Source organism: Tachypleus tridentatus, chromosome 9 (genome assembly GCF_004210375.1).
Source record: "Tachypleus tridentatus isolate NWPU-2018 chromosome 9, ASM421037v1, whole genome shotgun sequence".
NCBI classification, from domain to species: Eukaryota; Metazoa; Arthropoda; class Merostomata; order Xiphosura; family Limulidae; genus Tachypleus; species Tachypleus tridentatus.
Window position 1 is genome coordinate 69,390,841 of NC_134833.1, and position 25,453 is coordinate 69,416,293.

General features: G+C 35.5%; 1 protein-coding gene across 1 annotated transcript in view; it reads right to left on the minus strand.

Annotated features, from left to right (window-relative positions):
- The window catches only part of LOC143225433 (glycogen synthase kinase-3 beta-like), a 64,320-nt gene extending 40,475 nt beyond the window's left edge, over positions 1 to 23,845 (minus strand). The window contains exon 1 of the mRNA XM_076454853.1: positions 23,301 to 23,845. Within this exon, the coding sequence (XP_076310968.1) occupies positions 23,301 to 23,403 (103 nt within the window). The 5' untranslated portion in view covers positions 23,404 to 23,845. The remainder of the gene's footprint in view (positions 1 to 23,300) is intronic.
- Between the last annotated feature and the right edge of the window lie 1,608 nt (positions 23,846 to 25,453).

The following is a 25,453-nucleotide window of genomic DNA, read 5'->3' on the forward strand; positions in this document are numbered from 1 at the left end:
TAAAATTAAATGTTTGGTTAGTATATTACAGAAACTTATGTTTTGGAATTTCAACTCCCACCTAATGAATGAATCTGAAATATTGTTTGTATTTGGAAAGTAGTTAAGTGTTGCACAAAACCAGCTTTATCATAAAAGACTGGTTAGCATTATACAAAACTAGCTTTACCATAAGAGGCCGTGGTTTGAGCCATTAGTTTGATAATAAAATAAATTGTGATTAAAGCATTATACAAACCCAGCTTTACCTCATGAGAAACTGTGGTCAGATTATTGCACAAAACTAGTTTACTATGAGGGATTATGGTTACAGTGTTGCACAACCTTACTACAGCTCACGGCTCTACCAACTGAGCTATTGTTGGATATGTGTTCACAAAACTAGTTAACCATGGAAGACTGTGGTAAAGATTGTTGCACAAAGTGAACTTTACCATGAGAGAGTAGCTAGAAATATCCTCATGTTTTCCATACAAAAAGCAGACAAACTCTTGTACTTTTTATGAAACTACACAAGTTTGGTATATAATTTATCTTAAATACTTTAAAATATTAAGATTTTTTTTTTTTTTTATAAGTAATGTAGTTTCCTGGTTCTTTCCTCCTGATGTTCATGTTTCTCTTTAGTTATCCACACAATATTCAGAATATTTTGAAACTTGAACATGCATTTCTTTGATCAAGTTAGTCTTCATGACACTTCAAAAACTTTTTTGTAATGAAAACATTCAGTGAATTGAAAAGACTAACACTTTGGCATCCAAGAAGTCAAGACATTAATAAAATAATGCTAAGCTCAAAATAACTAATTACAAATCAAAGGTGCAGTATGGCATTATTCAGACTGTGGATAAATCAAGGGAAGTAGCAAGTCATTAATAGCAAAGGGTGAAACAGATAGACCCAAAAGTTTGTTTTATGAATAATGTCCTGTGAAGAAAAGAAATAAAAAAATAAGAACTACTAGCATGTTACCTGTAGCACAAAGGTAGCAAAAATAATTTTATTGTACCAAGTGGAGTTTAAATTTAGAAAACCCATTACCATGTTCAACATACAATAAAGATAAAGAAAAACTATACAGTTATCTGGAGACTGGAAGTAGATGAATAAGACCCACTAGCTTGTTGAGTATAGTACAAAAGTTAAACAAAAAACTGTAACAGTCATCTAAAACTTAAATGCAAATAGACTAAACCACTAACATGTTGAATGTAGTACAATTTAATCAGATCTTATCTGCCAGTTCCTTCAACAAAAGTTGGCAACGTAAGAACCATAAACTATGCAGTGACAGTTCACCAGTGACTCCCAGCTTATCCTGTTCAACTGCAACATTTTAATCATCCTGTTCTCGAAGCTCCCTTTCCAACTCTTCCTTAGTTTAGTTTTCTTGTCTTTCTACCAAAGGGTTAAACTCTGGTTTTCTGCACCACCTTTCAACTGTTCTGTCAGTTTCAAGTTTCTCCCCTGAAAGGCCTTTACTTGAGTCCATGCTAGTTAGTTTCAAAGTTTAATTTGGTGTGTGTATACACATGCATACCTAAGAAAAAAGACTCTGGTGCACTGAAAGTTTCTCTGACAAATGTGTTTGATCTAATGCAGACTATTGTTTGTGTCACCACTTTAGAAATGGAATTATGTCATCAATATAATATAATAAGTTGTGGAATTCATGATGATACAAATAATGGAATAGGGGTTACAATGTGGTGAATATGTATATTCTCTAACATTTTTAAAACAAATTTCCACTCACATTTCCATTCAAAACTTCCAACTGTCTGATAATACAAGTACAAAAACAATTTCACTTGTCCTTCTGCATACTTTACTTCTCCTGGAAAACTGGACAAGCATTAATAACAATCCTTGCACAAGGATATCATAATATTTCAAACTCTGAACTTACATTTTAGCTCTGACAAGTTGGAAAGTTCTAAAAAGTGACAAATTATTTTGTATCCTTGGTTTTAATAACAACATGAAATTTGTATATCTTTTTAGACCAACTAATGAATATGATAAATTATTACACAGAAAGAAGAAATTTAATTAATAGTTAGTATGTAAATATCTAAAGTGGTATAATTAAAAATAAATATTTTGAAACTAACACTGGAATCAAAAGACTTTCTTCCATTTTCTTTAAAGAGAAGAAAATCATCCTTTTGTTTAAAATTCTCAAACTCTGTACACCAATATCATTATTCTTCCATTTAATATTGTAGATATCAATACACGTTAAAAAAAGAATTAATATACAGTTTTGAGTAAGATTTATAAACAGATCATGGAATTAATACAAAACACGGAGCACCTTAAAATTTTGTCACTCTTTTTTATGGAATAATATGTAAATTACTTCCAGATTACATACTGAATATATACTTTTTCTGTTTCAAAACGTTTATTTAAACACACATTTCATAAAATGAGAGCAAACTCAGCGATTGTGGCACCATCTGTTGAGACGTTTAGAGAACATTAAATGACCTACTTCAAATTTATAAAATATTTGAGTGTAAGTAAATAGCAATGAACATCTGTAACACAACTCCTAAGTAGAAACCATGTCACACCTAGCTTAAGCAACCATTAGCAGGTATCTTCTCATTTAGTATTCCATCCAAGTTAGATTTCATTGATTGTGTTTTCACAGAAAAGTCATTCACACAAAGGTTTTCCTTAAATGAAAGTCAACTGACTTTTCTTTCAAAATCATAACTTAAGATCTGCAGCTAAAGAAATCAGATGATAATATTGTACAAAAATTATTTCTTAACTAACATTTGAAAGAAAAACAAAAATTGTAAAAGAATTATAATTATAATCTGGATGTTGGTAAATGTGGAATTTTATCAGTTCTTTTATAAAGTATCCATTTTTCTATATAAAGATGAGAAGGTTCAATCAATTCTTTATAATAATCATGAAAAAAAGATAAAAAATGGTATCTACACTTCAAATAAAAGGACATTTTTTTAAAGGGTTTCAATTTCTTTGTATATTATATTGTGTTACACTATATGTTTTCTGTGCCTGTAACAAAACGCAATGTAAAGAACAAAAACAAAAGGGGAGGGGTGAAATCAGTAAGATACACAGGAAATCTAGCAATAACAACTGAAAGTAATTGTAATAATCAAGAAACTCTAGCACTAAGAGCTGGACGTAACTGTAATATTTACGAAACTCTAGTTTAGTTTAACAAGGATACTGTAATTTCATCTCAAGTAAATAGTTGTATTCTCTGCTTATTGAAACTTAAATCATATTTTTGATCCATGTACACTATTGATAATAATACCCTAGTATTTCTACAGCTACAAATAGGGGTGAAAATATATTCTCTATGATCTAATTCATGATATTTCTATAGTTATAGATACGGGTGGAAATATTACATTCCATATAATCTACTTTAAATTTCAAAAAATTAACTTAAAATTCCATAACTGTTAATATCACTAAGCACGGTAGGCCTTAGTAGGTAGGGATGGGCCAAGAACGAAATGGCAGTTGTATTCAACATATTTCTGCATGATGCTTACCAATAACAGCTAAACTTGAATTATTTCTTTGTTTGAGCACTTAATTGCTATTATTGAGCATTTCACAGCTTGTAAGATTCCTAATGTTATTGTAAAGTGTAGCTAAGATGGAGAACTGGAAACTAGATAAAGTATTCACCTCTTGTTTTTCTTCTCCAATGCTACCCAAACAATGTGTGAAGTTTTCACAATGGTTGTAGTAAGACAGAAAAGTATCAGAAAATTTGAGAAGAAGGACTGATGACTGATAACATACTGTAGCCAATTGTATAGTAAATATCAATATCTGAAGTCATTCTAGAATACAAACACAATGAAGAAACTGAGAAAACTGGTAAAATGTTAACAACATACACATATTACTGAACAAGAAAACCAAACAAATGTTTACTTATGGCTATGCCAAAATGCACAGAAACAAAGTAGGAATGAATACACAAAATCATATAAAACCCACAATACAATAGCCAAACCTTTCAAAGAATAACTTTTACTTAGAACTAAAGTGTCAACAGAAAACAAAAAATGGAAAATTTATGCCATAAAAAATGGCTAATGTGAAGTATGGAAATTGTATGTGCATGGAAATGAAAGACTTTTGGCATGTGTGAAAACTTTGCAAACAGAGGGCAGCACAGAATAATAATAGATATGTGTGTGAGTAGAGGCAAAGTACCACGTCAATTAATAATCTGATGTAGACGATTTACCATTAGTCAACTTATTCACTTTTTTTATTTGAAGCATAAATAAGAAAAAAAATAAAGGATTGAGGATCATAAAATGTAAAGTTATACATTCATAGGAAATGAAACATTACACACAAGAAAACATTTCATGTACTTTAATGTTTATTATTTCAAGTACTATTAGATCCTCAGAAAATCAATATAAACATAATCTCCAAAATCCACAAGGTCTAATAAAAGTTGCAGTTCAAGATAAAATGTTTCCTCTTACCCGATGAGCAAAGGATAACCTTAAGAATACTGGCTTAAATTTAAATACTTAGCATGCATTAGTTAACTAAGTTATATTATTAAAGAGAGAGCTACCCCATACAACAGAATGAAACTTAAATATGGCTAAAATTTAGGAATAACTTGTATCTTATTTGCTTAAGTTAACTCAGTGAATGGTAACAAAGAAAGCTATTCACTTTTAATCTTGAATTTTAACTGTGTTTGTCTTTAAGTTACACCCTACTAACAAATTTACCATCAGACTCACTCATTGTAAATGCTGAACTAACAAATTACTTTCACATGAGACTTGAACAGTTGTAATAACCAACAATTAGAAACACTAATGTTGGTTAGTTTATCATTTTCATGAAATTAATCAATTGATAAAATTATTCACCCAACTAATTAAAAGTATTTGTTACAATGTTTAATACATCAGAAGTTAATAACAGAGATTGCACAGGAATTTGCTCAAAACTCTAATACAGGCAAAATCCACCTTAAAAAAAAATACTTATTTTTGAAACATTTAAAACCTACCTTTAATTGGCATGACCACCCAAACATTGACAATAAGCAAAATAGGTGATTTTCCTACTGTTAGAGAAAATCAAAATGTGCCCATCAATTCATACTATTGTTTCACAAAAATATAAAATTTGGAGATTATTTTGCACCAACATTGAGACAGTTATCTTATACGGAACATTACAAATGCCCCTGATCCAAAGTTGATTATTTTTCATTGAAAGTTGATTGAGGTGGAAAAACAAAAAAAATCAGTACAGCAGTAAACTGTTGAAAAACATGCAACATTCAACATAATGCATATTTACATACATAGCTTAAAATTTATTCTGCACAAATGGACATAAAAACAACATAAGAAGTAAGATTAGTAAGTTATTAAATTTAAAAAAAAAGAGAATAGGGATTGTCAAAAAAGTACTGAAACAAAATACAAAGATTATATTTTAGTGCCCCTAGTTGTAGGCTTGAAAATATAATCTTTGTATTTTGTTTCAATTAGTTTCTGTTCTTTTTGACAATCTCTACTACTTCTAGCCTAAAATTATTTTCTAAAATTATCAATTTTTGTTTTGACTCCACTAACAATGGTAAGTACTGTTGACTTTAAAAATTAATTTTAGATCCTGTAAAATATGTAACTAACATTTTATTATTCAGTATTATTATTGTTCTGACACAGAAATAAATTACTTTGCTTACTCTTTATCTTTACTTAATCTTGCATGAGCATTTCAGTTGAAATACTGAAGATTTGTACTCATCCCCTGAATATACACATAATACAGTTAAGATCCTACAAATACTTTACCTATTGAAACAGTAACTACACAAACATATCACTTCAGATCCCACAAGATCTTTACCTATTCAAATAACAAGTACATGGTGATATCAGTTCAGATCCCACAAGCTCTTAGCTTCTCAAGCCAAGGCTCACACTGTATTCTTGTTCAGATATTTTTCTTTTAATTTTTTGCTGTGCGTGTTCATAAATTATTCTCTGCAAAATATCTCTGGAACATGTGCAAATATTTTGTACTTCTCTGACCAATCAATATTTTATTTGCAAAATACCATGTACCTAGTTGCATATACTTGTGCCTAATACAAATTGAACCTCTTACAGTCTTTCAAGAAATGTTTCACTTTTAGTGATTCATTGATCAAATATAGTAGTTTGCATTAGTTTTCAACTTCTCTCCTAACGTTGAGGCTGGAAACTAAATAGATGCACTATTTAACTGTTTACAAATATTAGATTGAGAAATAAGCCATCTCTTTACAAACTTTCTTATTTCAATATTGAATAGTGCACTTGAAGATCTTTATGAGACGTGTGTTCACAAATATAACTATCTTACAAAAATTTCAAAATGCAAAATATTTTTGGGACCTCACCACACCATCACTGTTCCTGTCCACAATGATGCATCCTGACAAAAGTCCTGTAGCACAGTAGCCTCCTTTGCAAAATGCTCTGTTGTAAAGGATATTACATTCAAAACACGTTCTCCCTGTAGGCTTTCCACAATTCACCTAATTTATTGGAAGAGCAGTTTTTATGAATTCAACAGCCTGTTTGTACACAAATCCAGAAACACATTGTCTGGAAACTTGACTGATATGGTTTGGTATGGAATACCATAAATATCCTGTTCCTATTCCAGCTGCTTGAGGTATGTGTAACTTCAGTTAAATGGGAGATATGACTGGAAGCCTCATCTTGGTGAACCCGTTCCTAAGTGGTCTCACTTCTAGACAGAGAACCTTGTTTGTGTTCCATAATATTGCCTGGAGGATATGAATGGCTTTTCCAACTGACCTTTTTGTCTGTGGATTCTTCCACTTTGCTTACAACAGCTGTGATAACACTTGATGATCCATATTCTGTTTTTTCAGTGCTCTTAATTGTAGTGGATATCCTCCATCCTGAGAATTAAAATCCCTGATTTGAAAACATCTTTATGATTTGAGTATATAAATATTTCTTGTTGGAAATGGCTATTACATACCTTTTCTAAAAGTGCTGCTCTTTTATGGAATTACATTATTATGAAAAACTCCAAACAATATCAGAATACAGTTTTGATACAGTCTGTTCTGCAACAACCTTTTCATAGCACCTGTAGTTATACAACTTGCTTATTTACATTTTCAAAACAATTTTAATATTATGTACATCTGTACTCCTATACATTTTGTTGATAGAATAATCCAATTGTAACTGATCAAGACTTACAAGATTTTTATAAAACAAAAATTATCCTGCTACAACAAACATTTTCTTGGAAACACAGATAAAACAAAGCTCAATATTCTCCCCTAATCAAGAAGTAAATTTTTGTTGAACTGGAAAGAAATTTGCTCATGAAATGTTGGATTTTTGCATCTAAAGAATAGCAGTATATTTTCATATTTTTCTGCCAATACTACATACAGGATATCTTACATTTTGTCATCACATGTATTATAACACTGGAATGAGAGAAATGTTCAACGTATACAGAGCACTCATTAAAAATTAAATGTATTATTCAGTGTACCTTTTACCCATGTTTAATGAAATCTTACAAAAATATAAGCCTTTACTTTCTTTAAAAGTAAAAACACCTTATTTGTCTTAAGTTATTCTTCTTAAACACGAGATATTATAATTTTGCACAAAAATTCATCCGTAACAGCAACCATTTGATAAAATACAGTCTTGTCTGTTACAACTTTATAAATAAAAATTCGTTCACAGTTGCTCAGATTTCACAGAAGTACATTACATGTATCACATCTACCAGGTTTAAAGTCTGCATTGTTTAAATTACATTTGGCTCTTATAGAACATTAAATATTCCTGTCAGATGTATCAACATATATAATCTCCAACTCTCATATGTATATATATAATACAAATGAAACAATGTGATTATATGAAAGAAAAACCAATGTAGTTAAACTATGACTGACATACCCAAAAGATGAATTACTGCTAATCCTAAAATAACAAAGACCATGGCAAGACTAAATAAATTATAAGGCAGAAAAGATACAACTAAGGTTTAATGGCTAATCTAAAGTTGACTATGAGTATTAACCAATATAATGCAACTTACGTTACTGAACACAAATAACTAAAGATAATATCATTACTGAAAAACCATAACAGAATAATATCTTATTCTTCCAAAGCTGAAAGACTTTTAAATCTGTACTACTCCAAACTCAAGGTGAGACTGAACAAAAGTCAATGTGCTGGATGCTCAATCTCCCAACAAAGTTAAGCCAAAAACACATAACCTTTGAAGTGGAAAAAAAATGAATTCATAAAACAAATAGAATAACTAAACACAACTGTGCCGGCATAAACAAAAGGTTTTTGTAATGAAACAATGAGTTCCATAACTGGGTAGATATATAAAATGATTCCATTCTGGAATAACTCAACAGGTTACAATTATCACTACTATATAATAAACATTAAATCTGGTAAAAGAAATTAATATAAAGATATGGAAAAAATATTCAAATAAAACACTTGAAGGGAGCACAAACTAAACACTATAAGACAAATACTACCAAATGAGAACTGATAGTTCAGTAGAATTGAATAGAGAGTCAAGTATCAAAAGAGGATGTTGCACTTAAATTGGTGGAGGGTCGTTACATGAGGATTTTCGTGAAAGATGCATTAAAATCGGTAAATTCCAATGAAGGGAGATAAAAGGCTTGTATCATGCACGAACATTTCTTTTGCATAGAAAGATCAGCCTTTAACAAGAACAGCTATTTATGTAAGAAGAGGTATCAAAAATGAACTTAGTTTCTAATGTTTGGAGTAGAAACACTGCACTCACACTCACAATATATGTAGCTAAGAATTTCACTGAGGTTGAAATATTTCTACTGGTACTTTGAAATTTTAACATATAGCTGACAATATCCATTCTCCATTGTCCACTTTAAATATCAGTAAATCACGAGTGTTATGACTGTGACATACATAGTTAATATTAATTTACTGAGTAGTACCACCAACATAACATCTTGTTCAAGTTTAAAGTCATTTCCATCTAACTTTCTTATTAATGTATGTTAAAAATCGCATGTGCACAATCTTTGACATCAGTCGATACCCCACGCAATCTGATAACCTGATCAGTAGTATTAGGAAAAAAAACAACAATCAAACAAGTTTAAGCCTCTAGTTAAGTAGAATCATAGGTATGAATCATACCTTATTTATGCCAGCCTTTACAGCCCATTATACTACCCATAGTGAGTTGAATATTGTGATTATTTTCATCTATATTAATGCACTCCTATCCTAGAGCCACGGTCTCCATTATTACTTTTTTTAAGTCTGTCCAAATTAGCAGATCAAAACACCAGCCATCATGGGAAGAAAGGAGAGTGTGAGAGAGGTAAATATTACTGGAAATACATTTTGAAATATGAAAATGTTAACCTCCACTCACACTACAATTAGAATCCCATAATGACAAGGTGGAAAGTCTGGTGAGGGCAATATCTGCACATTTGTGTAGAAAATAATATGTGTAAAAGTGAGATATAGTAACAGCACACAAGTTGGGTTCATACGACTTTTGAAACAGGTGTGCTCTTCACTCAGACAAGGTAAAATCTAACACGTAGGCTATAAAGGACAACCAGCCACAGAAACAAAACTCTAACACCATGAGAAGAAAGCATGTACTGAGAGGGACAACTAAATCAGAACTGGCCATCTCCTGCAATACCAGACACATTTAGTCAGGGTAAGTCAGCTAGCTGATGTACAATCTCCCATAGTTACTTAAATATAGTACTTAAGATCCCATGTCTTATTGTTGGAATTATTAGTTTGTGGACTCAAAGACAGAGTTACAAGGGTATGAGGACCACATTGTAGATATATTTTCATTCCTTTGTTATTACTATTGAATTCTAACCCTAAAGTTACAGAATTTCATATGTTGAGCCACCATAATTATGAGGAGAAGGCAATTAACACAAAAGTGGACAAACCCTTGACCCAACTTAAAGAAACAGATATTATTAGGTCTGGGATTATGATAAGGAATTCTAACTCTCTATTCTGAGAAGCAAGCCAATATCCCCTTGTCCTATGAAATAACAAAGAGTATGTGGAACAAACTAAATCCAACCAATGTCACAGGAATTTACATTTTATGTGCAGAATTACAAGGGGTGAAGGATCTTCCTCCATGATCACTGAAATTAACACAACCAAAAAGAAGGGCTATGCTCAACAGAACCAGACAGCTAAGTGTTATTTCTAGTTGAAATTATTAAGAGGCTGTCATGTAGGTTGGTCCTGCTTCCACCATGTATCTGGGAAAACCATCCAGCTTCACTCTCTTCTTTTAGAGTGTAATAATGAGTTAAAATATCACTCAGGAGGAACCAACCTCTGTTCATGACTCTTGCAAGTGAAAACTGGGAATGGAAAGGACTCCTAAAATCCACCAGGAGAAATGGAGGATGATGCACACTGGGAAGCCCTGAGAAACATTGTCCTGGAAACACTATAATATGTGAGCCATGCTCCCTATTTTGAAAAGCAAACTTACCCCAATTTAATCAATTTAGGGGCCAGCTGGGTTGGTCAACATCTCCTTATGCTTTACTCAGGACAGTCCATAAGCGTGTATAACTGTTTATCATCCAGAAAGCCATAAGGCTGTCTTACAGAATACCCCATCCCAGCATAACTCATTTGGATTTTTTTATCAGTCAACCAGTAGCTAGTGCAGAGTTCAAAAGAAACATATCTAACAAAGCAATGCCTGCGAATGAGTAAGATGGAGAACCCTGAAACATTTCAGATGGAACAAAACTAGGGACTCAAAAACTTTACTAATCTTAGCAAAACAAAAATTAGTTGGCAAAGTTCTTATATAGAGAAATGGATAAAGTTGCAAAATCTTTGTCAAATAACCATGTCAGACATGGAACAATATGCAGCAAAATGGGATGAGGATCAAAAACATATCTGAGAGACTACAAACAACAAATAAATAATTTCCATTAATAATATTCTGAAGAAGAATGCTATATGGAAAACATTAAAAAAGATGCTACCTAAAAGGTTAATCTCTGATATCACAAAACAAACCACATAAAAGGGAACTGTGAAGTCATGAAATCGTGACTGCCAAATGAAAAATGTCTGACATAAGATAGATGGTCAGTGAGGAAGCAGAAGTTGGCATTACTGAGGATAGTAAAGGATGGAAATTAAGGCTTAGCCAGCCAATAAAGAACCATCAGAATAACTCAACAAAATGAAGAGTAAATCAATGCAAGAAATTTGGACAACAGATGAATTAGAAAAAATGTGTAACAATGAAGACTGATCCAATCCTGACTGAGAGCATCTATAACCAAAGTCAGAAAGTGAAGTACAAGAGACCAAAAGGATGGAAGCTAAGCATTTCAGTGTGTGGCAAAAACATCAATATGAGGTATCCAATAAAAAACTTGTGGATGAAGCATCCATTCTCTGAGATGAATTCTGCTGGAATGCAATGTATAATCAGCCACCAAATTCATTACACCTGGAACATGACAAGAAAAAAAAACAATCTCATAACTGTGGGCCCAAAATAGAAAATGGAATGTGTGAGAACAGGAACACCAGGAGTGAGTGTCCCCCCCCCCCTGCTTGGAAATGTATGAGACCACCCTGGAATTGTCAAGGTGAAACACTATCACCATCATTTACAACAATGCAAGACCCAAAGACATGGTTCACTTAACTGCCAGAAATACTAAGGTATTCACGGGGAAGAAGATTCCTCTTTTGTACAGAGGGTCTAGAATTTTATATCCCCAATACAAGAACCCCATCCCTGGAGAGAAGCATCCGTGAAAAGATGTGTATCTGTCCAACCATCAGTAAAGATCAAGCAGGTTGGAAGCTGATTGGATCACCTGACAATCCAGCACATGTGTGCAAATGTTTCATTGGTCCCGACCATTGAAAGGAACACGTGGGCCTAACATAAAGGAATGAGTGATTTCAAGGATGATCACATCCCCCCATCCAAAGAGATGCAACTGTATTAGAAAAACAGCCCTTTCCATGGCCTGAAGGTGAAGAGTAGAAGGTTGGGTAAAACCAAAGCAGGAATTGAAAAACACTCTAAATGGAAGAGGTACTGTGTGGAATAAAGAAGTATTCTTTGTTTTGATGAGTAAACCAACTTTCACAGCTTCAGATAAAAGAGCTCAAGTGTGAAGTTCTGCCAAGTGGTAGGAAGGAACAAGAGAAAGCCAGTCATCCATATAATGGTGAGTGTGAATGCCTGAGTGAAAATGATGTGAAAAGATGTATGGGGCAGATGAGAGGCCAAATGGAAGAGTGCAAAACTAAAAACCTGTCTCTCATGAATAAACATATATAATGCATTATACTTGGAAACTCGTTCAAGATATGGAAGATAGGCATCATCAACATCAAACTGTCATCCAGACTGGGTGAAATGTGCCACCAAAGGAAAAGAAACGACTCCTTCATAAACCAAGGAGGCTACACCAAATGATTGAGACAAGAGAGACTGATGACAGGTGTCCAATCACCTATCTTTGGTACTAAAAAACAGACAGGAATAAAAACCATTAATATAGAAGTCAACAAACTTTGTCCTCTGTGTGCAGATTTTTTTGTTGGCTTTTGCTCACTGACTGGATATGATGATCCTTGGGGGAAACAACCATTATGAGAGATAATGGAGGAGTAGACACGTAATGATGGGGTAAGCCTCTTTGAAAAGTCTGAAAGACCCATTGATCTGTGTCAAAGATGACTCCCTTACTAATACAAACTGAGTCAAGCACCCACAGTAATGAACTCCATACTTAATTGGTTGGTTCATTTAGTGCTTTATGGCACAAAGCAGCTGAGCTATCTGCACCAAATGCCTGGTAAAAATGTAAAAATAAAGTAAATGTAGTAAAATTCATAAAAGGAAATGAAGGTAAAACAAAATAGCATTTAAAAAACATAAATAGCATAAAACCAATGTTGACATCCAGTCTACAATGTTAAGAGAGAAACTACAGAAAGAGAAGTTGTAAAGAACTTTCTGTAGCATAATGTTAATTATCATAACCCATCAGGAAGACTAACAGGTAAGTACAAGAACCATCATCAGTCACCTGAAGTTGGCCTTTCCAGTCCTGGTTCTGGGTCATGTGTCATTATGGCCAGTATCAAAAAGTAAAGTAATAAAAGTGTTAAAAGACATGCAGGAAATGTGTAATAATAACTCTACAGGATGACTAAAGGGTAGTTCAAACAGCAGTGTTAGTCACCTGAAGTTGGCCTTTCCAGTCCTGGTGTCAAGTTATTTAATGTCATGACCATTTTCCAATTTCAAATCAAACTTGAAAGATTGTGAATTCTTAAAAGGGAACTACAATTAAAAAGGTGTAATGAATAAATATCAAACACTTAAATGACATTAAAAAAACTGAAAACTTTATCAAGGTGGACAGTATCACCATCACCAATAACAGTCTAATGTTATGGACAAACCTTGGGACAGAACATGTTTAAAATAGTGCCGTCGTTGAGAGTCGTAATTATGGCAAGAAAGTAAAATGTGGTTTACTGTGGCCTAAGTATCACACAAACTACACACTGGTGCATCAGTTCCAGATAAAGGAAAACGATGAGTTAAAAAACTGTGATAAATCGTATTCTAGTCACAACAACTTCCTCCTTCCAATCTTATGGAAGCTAGATGGCCAAAGTTCAATAAAGGATTTTATTTGGAAAAGCTTGTTTTCACATTGCTCACTCAAGTTGACTGCCAGCTGGCATGGAGCCAAGCCTTGAATACAGGACCATAGTCCATGTATGGAATAGGCACAGTGGTGATAGTGCCAGAGCAGACAGATTTAGCTGCCGTGTCTGCAAGCTCCTTCCCACGAATACCAACATGGCCTCAGTATCCAGAAAAACTGAATAAAAATAGATGTTAATGAGAAATGGGGCAGTCGGTTTTGAATATCAGCAAGAACAGGGTGTGAGCTGAAGTGAATCAATTCCAGGGCTAGTAGAGAACCAAGTGAGTCAGTATAAATAGTGTAGTTGGAGTACTGCTTAGCTTCAATATGATCCAGGGCAAGAGAAATGGCATACAGTTCAGCAGTGAACACAGAAGCTGTAGAGGGGATTCTGCACACAACCACCAAACTGCAACAAACTATGGCAGAGCCCACAGAGTCACCTGATTTGGAACCATCCAAATCAGTTGGAATGGAAAGATTGTTTGAAAGATGTTCAGTAAATAAAAGATGGTACTTCCAATCAGGAGTACCTGATTTTCTCAGATGACTTAAAGAAAGGTCACATTTGGGAACTGTAATAAGCTATGGTGGGATGGGCTCACCAGTGGATTCTGCAATGTTGTCCAAGGACAGACCCAATTCATCCAATTAGCCTGGGCCTTAAAGGCCAAAGGGAGCAATGGCAGATTGTCTATTCTGAAAAAGTATGGCCCACTGAGGAAGGAAAACACATCCCAAGGTTGGATGCTTTGGTAAGAAACAAAGTTTTGAAGAATATAGTAAAGACAGTTGCAAACGGCAAAGGTGCAGAGAAGGTTCACGAGATTCTATATATAAGCTCTAAACTGGGGAAGTGCGGAAAGCCCCAGTGCAGAGTCAAAGTCCTTGATGATGAATGGGGTCCAGCATTTTAAGGCCAAGAGTCTGGCAGAGCTATAGACCAGTGATCCATAGTCGACTTTCAATTGAATAACTAAACTAAACTAAACTAACGTGGCAGGGGTTCAGTTTAGAGAGAGAGAGAAATCAGAAGAGTTCTCTCTCCAACTGGAGTGTTCAGGAACTTTGTAGTTCCTCTTAGATCCCCTACGTGAGAAATGTTTTAAAATATCCGTGGAATTTTTACTTTATTTTTAACATTTCAAAAAATGGAGTGGTGTATTTGTGAGTGACAGGAAGGACGGGAGAACTGGACGAAAGCAGTGAAAGTGAAGTGAGCCAGACCTTGGCTCGAGGATGGAGTACCCTGGAGGCTGGCGAATTGATTTTAAAATTTACTGTGATTGATTGGATACCCTTGACTGGGTAAACGGCCCTTTTCAGAATGAGGCTGGGACCTACAGGTCCGATGCCAGAGATTTTGCTGTAGGGGGAAAGCGGAGTGACCGAGAAAACCCACTTTCACGGCCTGGGTGCCGAATAATCTACCCAGACCGTGCCCGAAGTAGCTGGGAAAAAAACAAAAACTGATGAACTATGTTGGTGGTATCATGGAAACTGTTAGCTGCAGTCTTGTAGATAGGGTGGTAACTTCATCATGAACTTGTTTCCACACTTGAAGCCCATTGGTGCAAGTGAGAAGCGTGGTCTTGGTGGTGGAACTACTGGCTGTTCTTGGTGAGTTGTTCTTCGCTGGTCTGTGATGCTTTGTTTCTTCTCGAGATTTTGGTTTGAGTTTTCTGCGAGGAGGTAGATTGTTTTTCAGTTTGTGCTGTCGCGTCGATGGTTATCTTCGTAATGGTTTGAGTCTGGCTGGTTGTTGAATTCTGTGGAACTGGGATTGAAGTCTGGCAGGAACTGTCCTTTTTCTTTCTTGAACTACTGGAACTTGGCGTGTTGCTAACAATGGGTGTTGTCGTCTTCTGAGTCGGGTTGTCTGAATCCGTCTTCATGTTTCTTCTAATACGGTCTGAACTCGGCGGTATTTTGGTATTTTCATGTTGGAAGATTTCCGTTGGTTGTTTGCGATATCTGAGTGCTTGGTTTGAACCATTATTGAGTGGTCGTCGATGTGGGCGTTCGGCTCTAAAATGAAATATATGATAATAACAGCCATCTCGTAAAATACAGTCGGCACTGTACTTGACGTTGTCACTATCTTCATGAAGTGTGTGGGATGATTACTGTTCTTAGAATAGATTCGATGAACTGCATATACCTTGGCTTGTATTTGGGGTTCTATGGTTTGTCTAATTTCTTCTGGTTGAATTGATGGGTGCGACACCCCTGAGGAATACAGAATAAAGATTGACTGGACTTTTAGTAGGGGAACAACTTACTTTAAATTCAGTGTTCCATGGCTGGCACAGATAGGTTTGGTCTGCAGTAGTGGCTGGTTGGATGAGGATTCCTCCCCAGCGTAAAATACGGGTCCTGGACGGTTCGATGGTTGCCCCAGGCTTGGCTCGGGCGATCAACGCGGCGACTTGGTACGGCGTGAGGTTGGCGGTAAGCCGTCGGCGATCTGACGGGCAGCACTAACTGCCTGACTGGCGAGGATGAACGTTCCGTTCTGAATAACATATTGGCACGTCTGACTTGCTCGGTGACTAGCTCAGGTCTCTCTCTCTGAAGTTTCAATTGAATAAGAGTACGACTTATCTTATATAACATGGAACATCGATCTGCTCCCCAACTGGTGGTAGAGAGGACACGGAGAATGTTCAGTGTTCTTGTGCATTTGACCAGTAGCTGCTTTAAGTGTGGTATAAAGGTCAGTTTACGGTCACAGATAAGCCCCAAGAACTTTGTTTCAAGGACCACAGGCAGCAAAACTTCACCGATACAGAGTTCAGGATCAGGGTGAATACCCCATTGGTGGCAGAAGTGCATGCAAATGGTTTTAGAGAGAGAGAAATTAATGCCATTTGCCATGGTCCACTTCAGCACACGATCAAGGGCAGTTTGTAGTTGCTGTTCAATGTATCTCGTGTTCTACAACTGACATGAGATGTGAAAGTTGTCAACATAGAGCCTGTTTGCAACAATGAGAGGGAGTTGTTCAGTGATGGCATTAATCTTCATACTGAAAAGTGTGACACTCAGAACACAGCCCTGAGAGACCCCAAGTTCCTGTAGAAAAGAACGGGAAAGTTTTGAAAGCACACGAACTTGGAATCTTCTGTCCATTGAACAAATTTTAATAAAAATGGAGAGATAGCCACGTAACCCATAGATATGGAGATCTTGCAAAATGCCATACCTCCATGTTGTGTCATGAGCCTTCTCAATGTCAAAGAATATTGATAAAAGATGTTGTCGTTTGAGAAATACTTCTCTGATTGATGTTTCAAGTCTAATTACATGGTCCATGGTAGAATGCTGTTGTTGAAACCCACACTGGGTGAGTGAGAGGAGGTTGTTTGATTCAAAGAACCAAAAAAGACCAGCATTAACCGTCTCTCTAAGGTCTTACAGAGACAGCTTGTCAAAGCACATGGATGGTAGTTTGAAGGAATCTTGGGATCCTTCCCAGGCTTGGAGATAGGTAGGATAATAGCCTGACACCATGAATCAGGAAAAACATTCTCCTGTCAGTTCCAGTTAAAAACAATCAAAAGAATAGCAAGAGGAGCAGGAGATATATGGCACAGCATGTCATAGTGTATATCATCAGGTCCAACCGATGTTCTGCCAGACCAATGAAGGGCCAGTTTGAGTTCCACCAGTGTAAAGGGATGATTATACTCAAAGGGACAATCAGCTTGAAAGGAAAGAGGTGAATGCTCTGCCCGAGTCTTGATAGCTATGAAAGTGGAGGAACAAGCAGAAGTGCTAGATACCTGGCAAAAGCTTTCACCTAGTGTATGGGCGATACTCCAAACATCAGCTACTTCTTGGCCATCAGAGAGTAAGATCGTGAGGGGGCAGAAATGTAGTGCCCACTACAAACCCTGTTTCATATGACCTGGAACTGGTGGTAGAAGATATGCTAGTTATGAACTTAATCGAAGATTCCTTCTGGCTTTGACATCTCACCCACCTAGCTTGTGCATAGGCCCGCTGAAAAGCGATGCAGTTTGAAAGTGTGGGATATCTATGGAAAGTATCCCAGGCCCGTTTTTGAGCCTTCATGCCATGTGGCAGGCAGGATTCCACCACAGATGAGGATACAGTGGAAAACGTGTTGAGGTTTTAGGAATACACTGAGTAGCTGCTTGTATAATACAGTCAGTTACTGCTGCCACACAGTCGTCTATTGATGGCCGACAGACAATGGCAGGATCAAGTTCTGTCAGAGCAGTGAAAGTGGACCAGTCTGCCTGATCCAGCTTCCACCAGGGCACGCAGGTAGGGTGGCATCAACCAAGGCCAGTCTCTCTTAAAAGTATAGCAAAATGATCACTGCCAAGTGGATTATTGTCAACCCTCCATGAAAAATGGGAGAATAATGAAGGGGGAGTAAACCGAGAGATCAATAGTGGTAAAGGACTTACTTGGTGCATGAAAATAAGTGGAAGAACCAGTATTAAAAAGAAAAAGGTTGTGATCAGAGAGCATATGCTCCACAGAGCAACCTCTTCTATCAATAACAGTACTTCCCCAGAGGGTATGATGTCCATTAAAGTCCCCCAGGATGAAAAAGGGAGATGGCAACTGTTCAATGAGAGCATCAAGGTCTGATTGATCATGTCTTTCCAGGTGACAGGTAGAGAGAACAAACAGTGATGGTATGACCCAAGGAAACACTGATGGCTACGACCTCCAAGGGTGTGTTGAGTGACAAAAACAGGGTGGGCACATGCTGATCAACCAACAGTGCCACCCCTCCATGTACTCGTCCATCACACAGCCTGTCATTTCTGTACAGAGAAAACTGCTGAAAGGTGACTGTATTGGCAGGTTTCAGAAATGTTTCTTGTAAGGAAAGACATACAGGATGGTAGGAAGCAATCAGTGTTTTGATGTCATCCATATTAGAGTGTAAACCTCGACAGTTCCTTTGTATCAAGGTGGTCATTTTTAATGACTCATAGGTGAAGTGGCTGGAGAACCCTACTGTTTATGACCACGTCTTTTTTCCTTACTGTCCTTATCCATAGGAGGTCTATCGACTTCCGTGGATCCTGCCCTTTGTTGTTGGAAGGGAATTCCATTGAGTGAGGATGCAAACGAATGATTGTTTTGCATCTTGGGGTTGGAAAAAAAGATGTATCTGAAAAAATGCTTGTACTTGGAACCAAAGGATGTGGATCTTGGGGTTTGTTGGAATGTATGGGAAGAACAGAGATGGGTGTAGAAGTTGATTCATCAACTTTTTAACTATGGAGGTCAAAAGGCTTTTCATTTGTTTTGAGAACGATTCTCTTGGAGGCACAGGGAGATCTGTCTGCACTCCCACTGAAGTTGTGGAACAAATTGCAGCAGCATATATCTGAGATGTAGTGGTGGACAGCAATTTCTGATGTTATGAGTCATTTTCAAATGCTGCATCTCTTTTTCCTCCAACCATTTAGGATAAGAACAAAAGTATGAAGGGTGAGAATCATTTCAGTTGACACAATATGGATCCGTGTCAGACTCACAGGCATAGTGGTCCTTGGCGCCACAACAAGCATATGTCAGGGCACCATGACATGACGTCTTTGAGTGGCCGAACCTCTGACATTGGAAACATTGGAGACGGTTTGGAATGTATGGTCGTACCCTGCAATTTAGATAACCTGCCTTGATGGTGGCAGGTGCATTTGGTGATGTAAATGTCAAAACGGGATATTTGTCGGCAGTGTAACTCAGTCTTTGTGAGTGGAGATGCGCCTCACTGCAGAAACTCCTTGAGTGAAGAAACCAGCAAGAATCTCTGACTCGAATTCAAGGTAGCATGAGGGGTAACTTCAATATGTACATCCCTAATTGCCTTTGAATTCAAGAGGAGTTCACTGTGTTGGGATGTGGATGTTTCAACCAATATGTCTCCAAATCGAAGCTTCTTTACTGACTTTGGACAGCCAGCAAATCCCTCCAGTCCCTTCTAAATAAAAAAGGGGAACATTTGCCCTAAAGGTTTTTGTGAAAGAGAAAGTAGAATGAAAATGAAGTACAACTGGTGGTACAGATGTTGAAGATTGCTGATCAGTCTTCAAGACGTGGCCGTTTACCTGTTGACTGTTTTTTCATTATTTTATTTAAATTTTTATTATGAGGAACCATAGGAAAAAGAGAAAATTTCGATGCCCTCTGACCCCACTCACCATGGAGCCCTACGAGGGGATGCACTACAATGTCAAGCAAGGACACTGCAGCAATGCCAGGGTTTTATGAGCACTATACCCAAACACCAGCATCAGACACAATGTCCACAACACCTGCTAATAACTTGCATACTTGGTTGACTCTAGTCCAAGTGGACCAGCCAATACACCCAAAGGAGTCACCCCAAGGCTGCCCGTCTACACGAATTCAAGGGCCAAAGTGGTGTGTTAGGGTTGAACCCCTCAACCACCAGGATCCTCTCCTCCCCTTCACGGGTTGCCACACACGGCAAACATGTGGGTGGATGTTTAGATCCCAGAGGAAGTAACCTAAAGAACAGAACCTTCCCTGGGAGGTCCCTTCACCCCGTACAAGAATCCACACCAAGGGGACTCCACAGGGTAGTTACATATGCTGTAATCAGCACTCCCAGATGAGTGGATGATACCAGCTGATATGAATGGAATTTTTGTTGTGTTCCAATAGAACATGTAGCCAATGCCAGTTTGGAAACCCTAATGGAAAATCCAAGAAACCTTTCATTAGAAGACCAGGAAAGGTGATGGGCTTAGGTTGAAAGAGAAGAGTGGAAACATTCACAGCATACTCTCACAGCTCCCTTGCACCCTAATCACCAAAATGTAATGGCCAGACAGCAATCAAACCATTTCATCTGGACAAATGCATTTTGGTTTTCATGATTCATTGTATTTTGAAAAATCAAGAGTGACATGTCTCATACTGTCAATTATAATTAAAATATGACAAACATAGAAAAAACACTGACAGCTTTCTTAATTTATGTTTTATTATTACCTCAATAACCACCTACTTTGTCACAGTTTTCTTCCTGTGTTGTCCACAAAACTGCACTGTAAAGGTTCAAGTCTAGCTAGCTAGTCCACTTGTTATCTGCCTTAGCAAGTAATTAAATAAGTTAAAGCTATGTTTTTGCTATCCCACTTTCCTGATACTTAAGACTGAATATGCCATGCATCTCAAATGGCACCAACAAACTAATGAACCTTGTTAACCCTATCTACAGTAGCCCTAGTACTCAGAATCATGCAATATAAATGACTGGAATGCATATATAATGTTTAGTGATACTCAAAAGTAAGAACCTACAAACATTTCTTCTGATATTCATACTAGCAATTACTTTCTGTAAGTTAATGCTACAATATTGACTTAATAAGGAACTTGCTAGTATGGATTTCAAGCCCTGCTTTTGTAGTGGGAAAAATTCTAGAATGTAATGAACAAAATTTTGCAAAATTATTTTGTGAGATATATAATCATCAAATAAAGCCAACACATGTTTGGTGAAGGTAAATCTTGCCTTACCAATCTATTTTTTAAGGATGCTGCTTATCTGGAAGATGGAAAAAGTGTGAACAATACAAGAAAATCACATGAGAATGGGTTCAAAAAAGACAAGATAATTACATTATAGGATGACAAAAAGTGAAAAGCTATTATTAATGAAGTCCATTCAACCTGACACTTGTTTCTAGTGGAATGTCTTAGGGGGTCAGTGGTTAGGTATCTTTTTTCTTATCTAGATGAATAACATTGATAGAAACATAATTAGTAGTGTGTTAATATAATTAAGATCTCAGTTATATTGAGAATGTTGAGGTACTGTAGAATGATGTAGTTCAATTAAGTTGGACAAATATTTGTTAAATGACCTCTAATAGTGGAAAATTAAGAGAAAACAGAAGAAAGCAGCATATACAGCTATTTTGTTTTTATTACAAGTGAAAAGGGTTAATTATCATTCTATATATTATTAGTTAGGACTTACTTGAAATTACATGTACAATTTTGGTCTCCTATTAAAAATGTTAAAACACTGAAAAGTCTTGAAAGGATGATTTAATGGATAGGAATGTTATTTTGATTTATCTCCTCTCAGAATAAAAAGAAGGGTAAGAAGTGATATTATTAAAGAATAAAGATCTCCAATTTCTGTGTGTTCCAAAAATAACAGGATAAGAGAACAGATGTTAAATGTTTAGCAAAGACAGGTCAAACATTAGGAAGTTTTACTTATTAAACAGGGTTACTGGCTCAATAATGGACAGTGGCACTTTACATCTTAAGAAAGGAAATGATGATGTTCTGAAAATAAAAATGAGTTTAAATATTCATTTTTTTAAAAAAATGAATGTACAGAGATAACTCTGAAGGACCAAATGTGTTCTGTTGTCCATATGTTATGATGTCAACAAGCATCTTATCAAATGAATCAATGACCTCTTTTTGACTTGTACTCAATGTGTCTGCAACTAAAACCCATTTCTATAACCCAACAAGCTCTTAATCAATTTAACTAATTTATCTGTTGATATATTCTTATTATAAATCACAGCACTACTCATATCTACATTAATTGTTACATTTTCAAAGAAAGTTAGCAGATATGCAAGACATCTCATTCCTTTTCTACATCTATACTATCTATGATAATAAGGGTTAATGTTCTTGTAGAATTTATTTCATTTAATGTTCTAATAATTTCCTTACCACTGAAATCAGACTATTTAGTTAATTATTTGAAAGCTGTCTACCTACCTTAATAATTTCTTTACCTTCCACCATGTCACTAGCCTTACAGATAAAACTTTTGGTCTATACACTGAAGTGAATATAATGGTGACAGTGACAAGTGGAGTGGCTTTATCAAGTTAGTAATTGTTTGTTAATAAAAGAGTTCTCAAAATTTATTTCACTTTATCTTAAAAACCTTATAGAATATATTTTTACCATTTCTTACTCATACTATGCTGAAATCCCACACTCAATATCTTATTTCCTCTATTTCAGTTATTCCAAGTTTTACATAATTTACACATTTAACCTTCAAGGAACTTCAAGTAATGGCTTTATCACTATATCAAAATTATGTAATCTCACATTTGTCTATTTTTTTTGCACTGAGAATAAAATTTATTTTTGCAATGCCTTTCTTACTAATAATAATACTTTTTATATGTTTGATACTGTGTTTTACCATACATAAATAAGAAAATGAAAAATATCTTCCTCAAAGTAATACTAATAGTCAATGTTGTAGCTTGTATATTACTAGCAGTAGTATTACTGAATTGACAAACACTATTAATGTATTGTGTCATAACACATAATAATTTAAGATTAAGACTCTCCAATTCACTTCTATTCTAAAAAGCGATAGATTTGCGGCTAGTTTAAATTTAACTATTAGTATTACTGTTACACTTACTGCTTATTTTAACTCCTGAGAAAGTTGGCTGTTGCTGCTGGCATTTGTTACCTTCACTGGTTTCAGCAAACGATGACGATGTAGTTCTCAGCCTTCCACTCATTATCTTCCGATATATATATATTTTCCAGTTTATGTCTAAAATGCTCACGGTTTAATTATCGCCACATCCTAATATGAAGCATACATACACGGAGATTAAAAAAAAAAATCTGCACTACTCGATCAATCTAGTATCAAACCTATCTATACCATAGGCCTTTAGCCTACTATCACCACAATTTGTCGTCACTAGCACGTAGCTAAGGTATCACTGTCACGCTGGTCCAAATCACATATACAAATTTTCTTTGAGTTTTCCATAAAATCTTCTACAGTATCACAAAATTATGTCTGAAACAGAACTAATTTTAATTTGTACAGTAATGTATCCAAAATGCGTAAATCATATCAAAATATAGGTTTTAACACTTACATTTCTAACTTTCTATACAATTTGTATCCAACTAAAATGACGGTCTCTGCATTTACAGACATTAACCACTGCGTCATCTTCGGAAAACAACGTAGAGATTCGTATTCTAAAATGGACCAATAACAGACCTTCATTTAGTCATCTTTCAACCGAGCACCATACCGATTTCAAATGAGATTTACACTTCAAACACAACATGGCTCTGTGTTCCTGATAGTTTTCTGACATAAAAATACACCTAAAAGTAGTTTCTTATCTTTGTTAATTATATTTTTTAGAAGTCATTATAATTTTAGCAGTTATTAAGTAGTCTTTTTTTCAATTATAGGCATTAATGAAAGTGTTTTCTTAAGTAAACGTGTTTTTTATCCAATTTTTAAAGGCAAAATCATCAAACAATCTTAATAAGTAGAACTGTATATTTTTAATAATGTATAATAATATTAATAACTGGTTCCATATAAAAGCCAATTCATAAATATTATAATTGTAAACATTGTATTAAGGCAAAGAATTTTAAATGCATAAATTAGAAAAAAACATCAAAATAAATGAAAACAAGAAAATAAAAATACATGCCTCTTTATTTAATCGCGTAAGTAAGGCCTAGTCTTCTTAGTAACCTCAACCAAGAATTAGATCTTTCGTAAACATCTAACACAGATCTGTTTATCCATTTATCAAGTTGGAAGTTAGAAAGAGCAAAAATATACAAAATTATACTTATTTATTCTAAAACCACATGATCACAGTATGTATCATATCATAATAAATAGGCCCGGTATGGCCAAGTGTGTCAAGAAGTGCGACTCGTAATCTGCGGGTCGCGGGTTCGCATCCCGGTCACACCAAACATGCTCGCCCTTTCAGCCGTGGGGGTGTTATAATGTTACGGTCAATCCCACTATTCGTTGGTAAAAGAGTAGCCCAAGAGTTGGCGGTGAGTGGTGATGACTAGCTACCTTCCCTCTAGTCTTACACTGCTAAATTAGGGAGGGCTAGCACAGATAGCCCTCGTGTAGCTTTGTGCGAAATTCCAAAACAAACAAACAATCATAATAAATAGCTTACAAAAATATTATGGTTTTCTTTAGCTTATAGCATTTTTTCAGTAATCAAGCAAATAAAATTTCCATTATTATATTTAAAATTTCTTTAAAGCAATTTTTTATTTAATAATTATCTTTAATGATATTAATAACAAATAATTGAAGTACAAACGGTAAACCTTCCATTTAATGTAGCTTTACAGGACTGGATAAGTCAAGAAGGATATGACTGGCTTTCGGTCATGTGGATAGGGCGTGCACCTAAAGAGCGAAAGAACTTATAATATTTCCTTTGTTCAAGATACATTTTTTGCTAGATTGATAGACTTGTTGAGATTCTCATATTTTGCCATACTTTTACAACAGAGTTTCTTAGACTTCGAGTTTACCAATGGAAATGTAGATTTTACTGTGAATTCTATCATGATAGATTGTCTTATCAGATCGTTTAGCCACAAATATTTTAAGGCATTTTTTGAGCTAGAATTATACTACGAAAAATCATAGCTAACGCTCTCTCTCCATCTCCCTATTTTCAGTCTAATGTGTAAGTTCTTGTCTTTATGTTAGCTTGGAATGTGCTCTAAAGGTATAGCAATTGTTTATAAATCTGTATTCAGATATTTTAC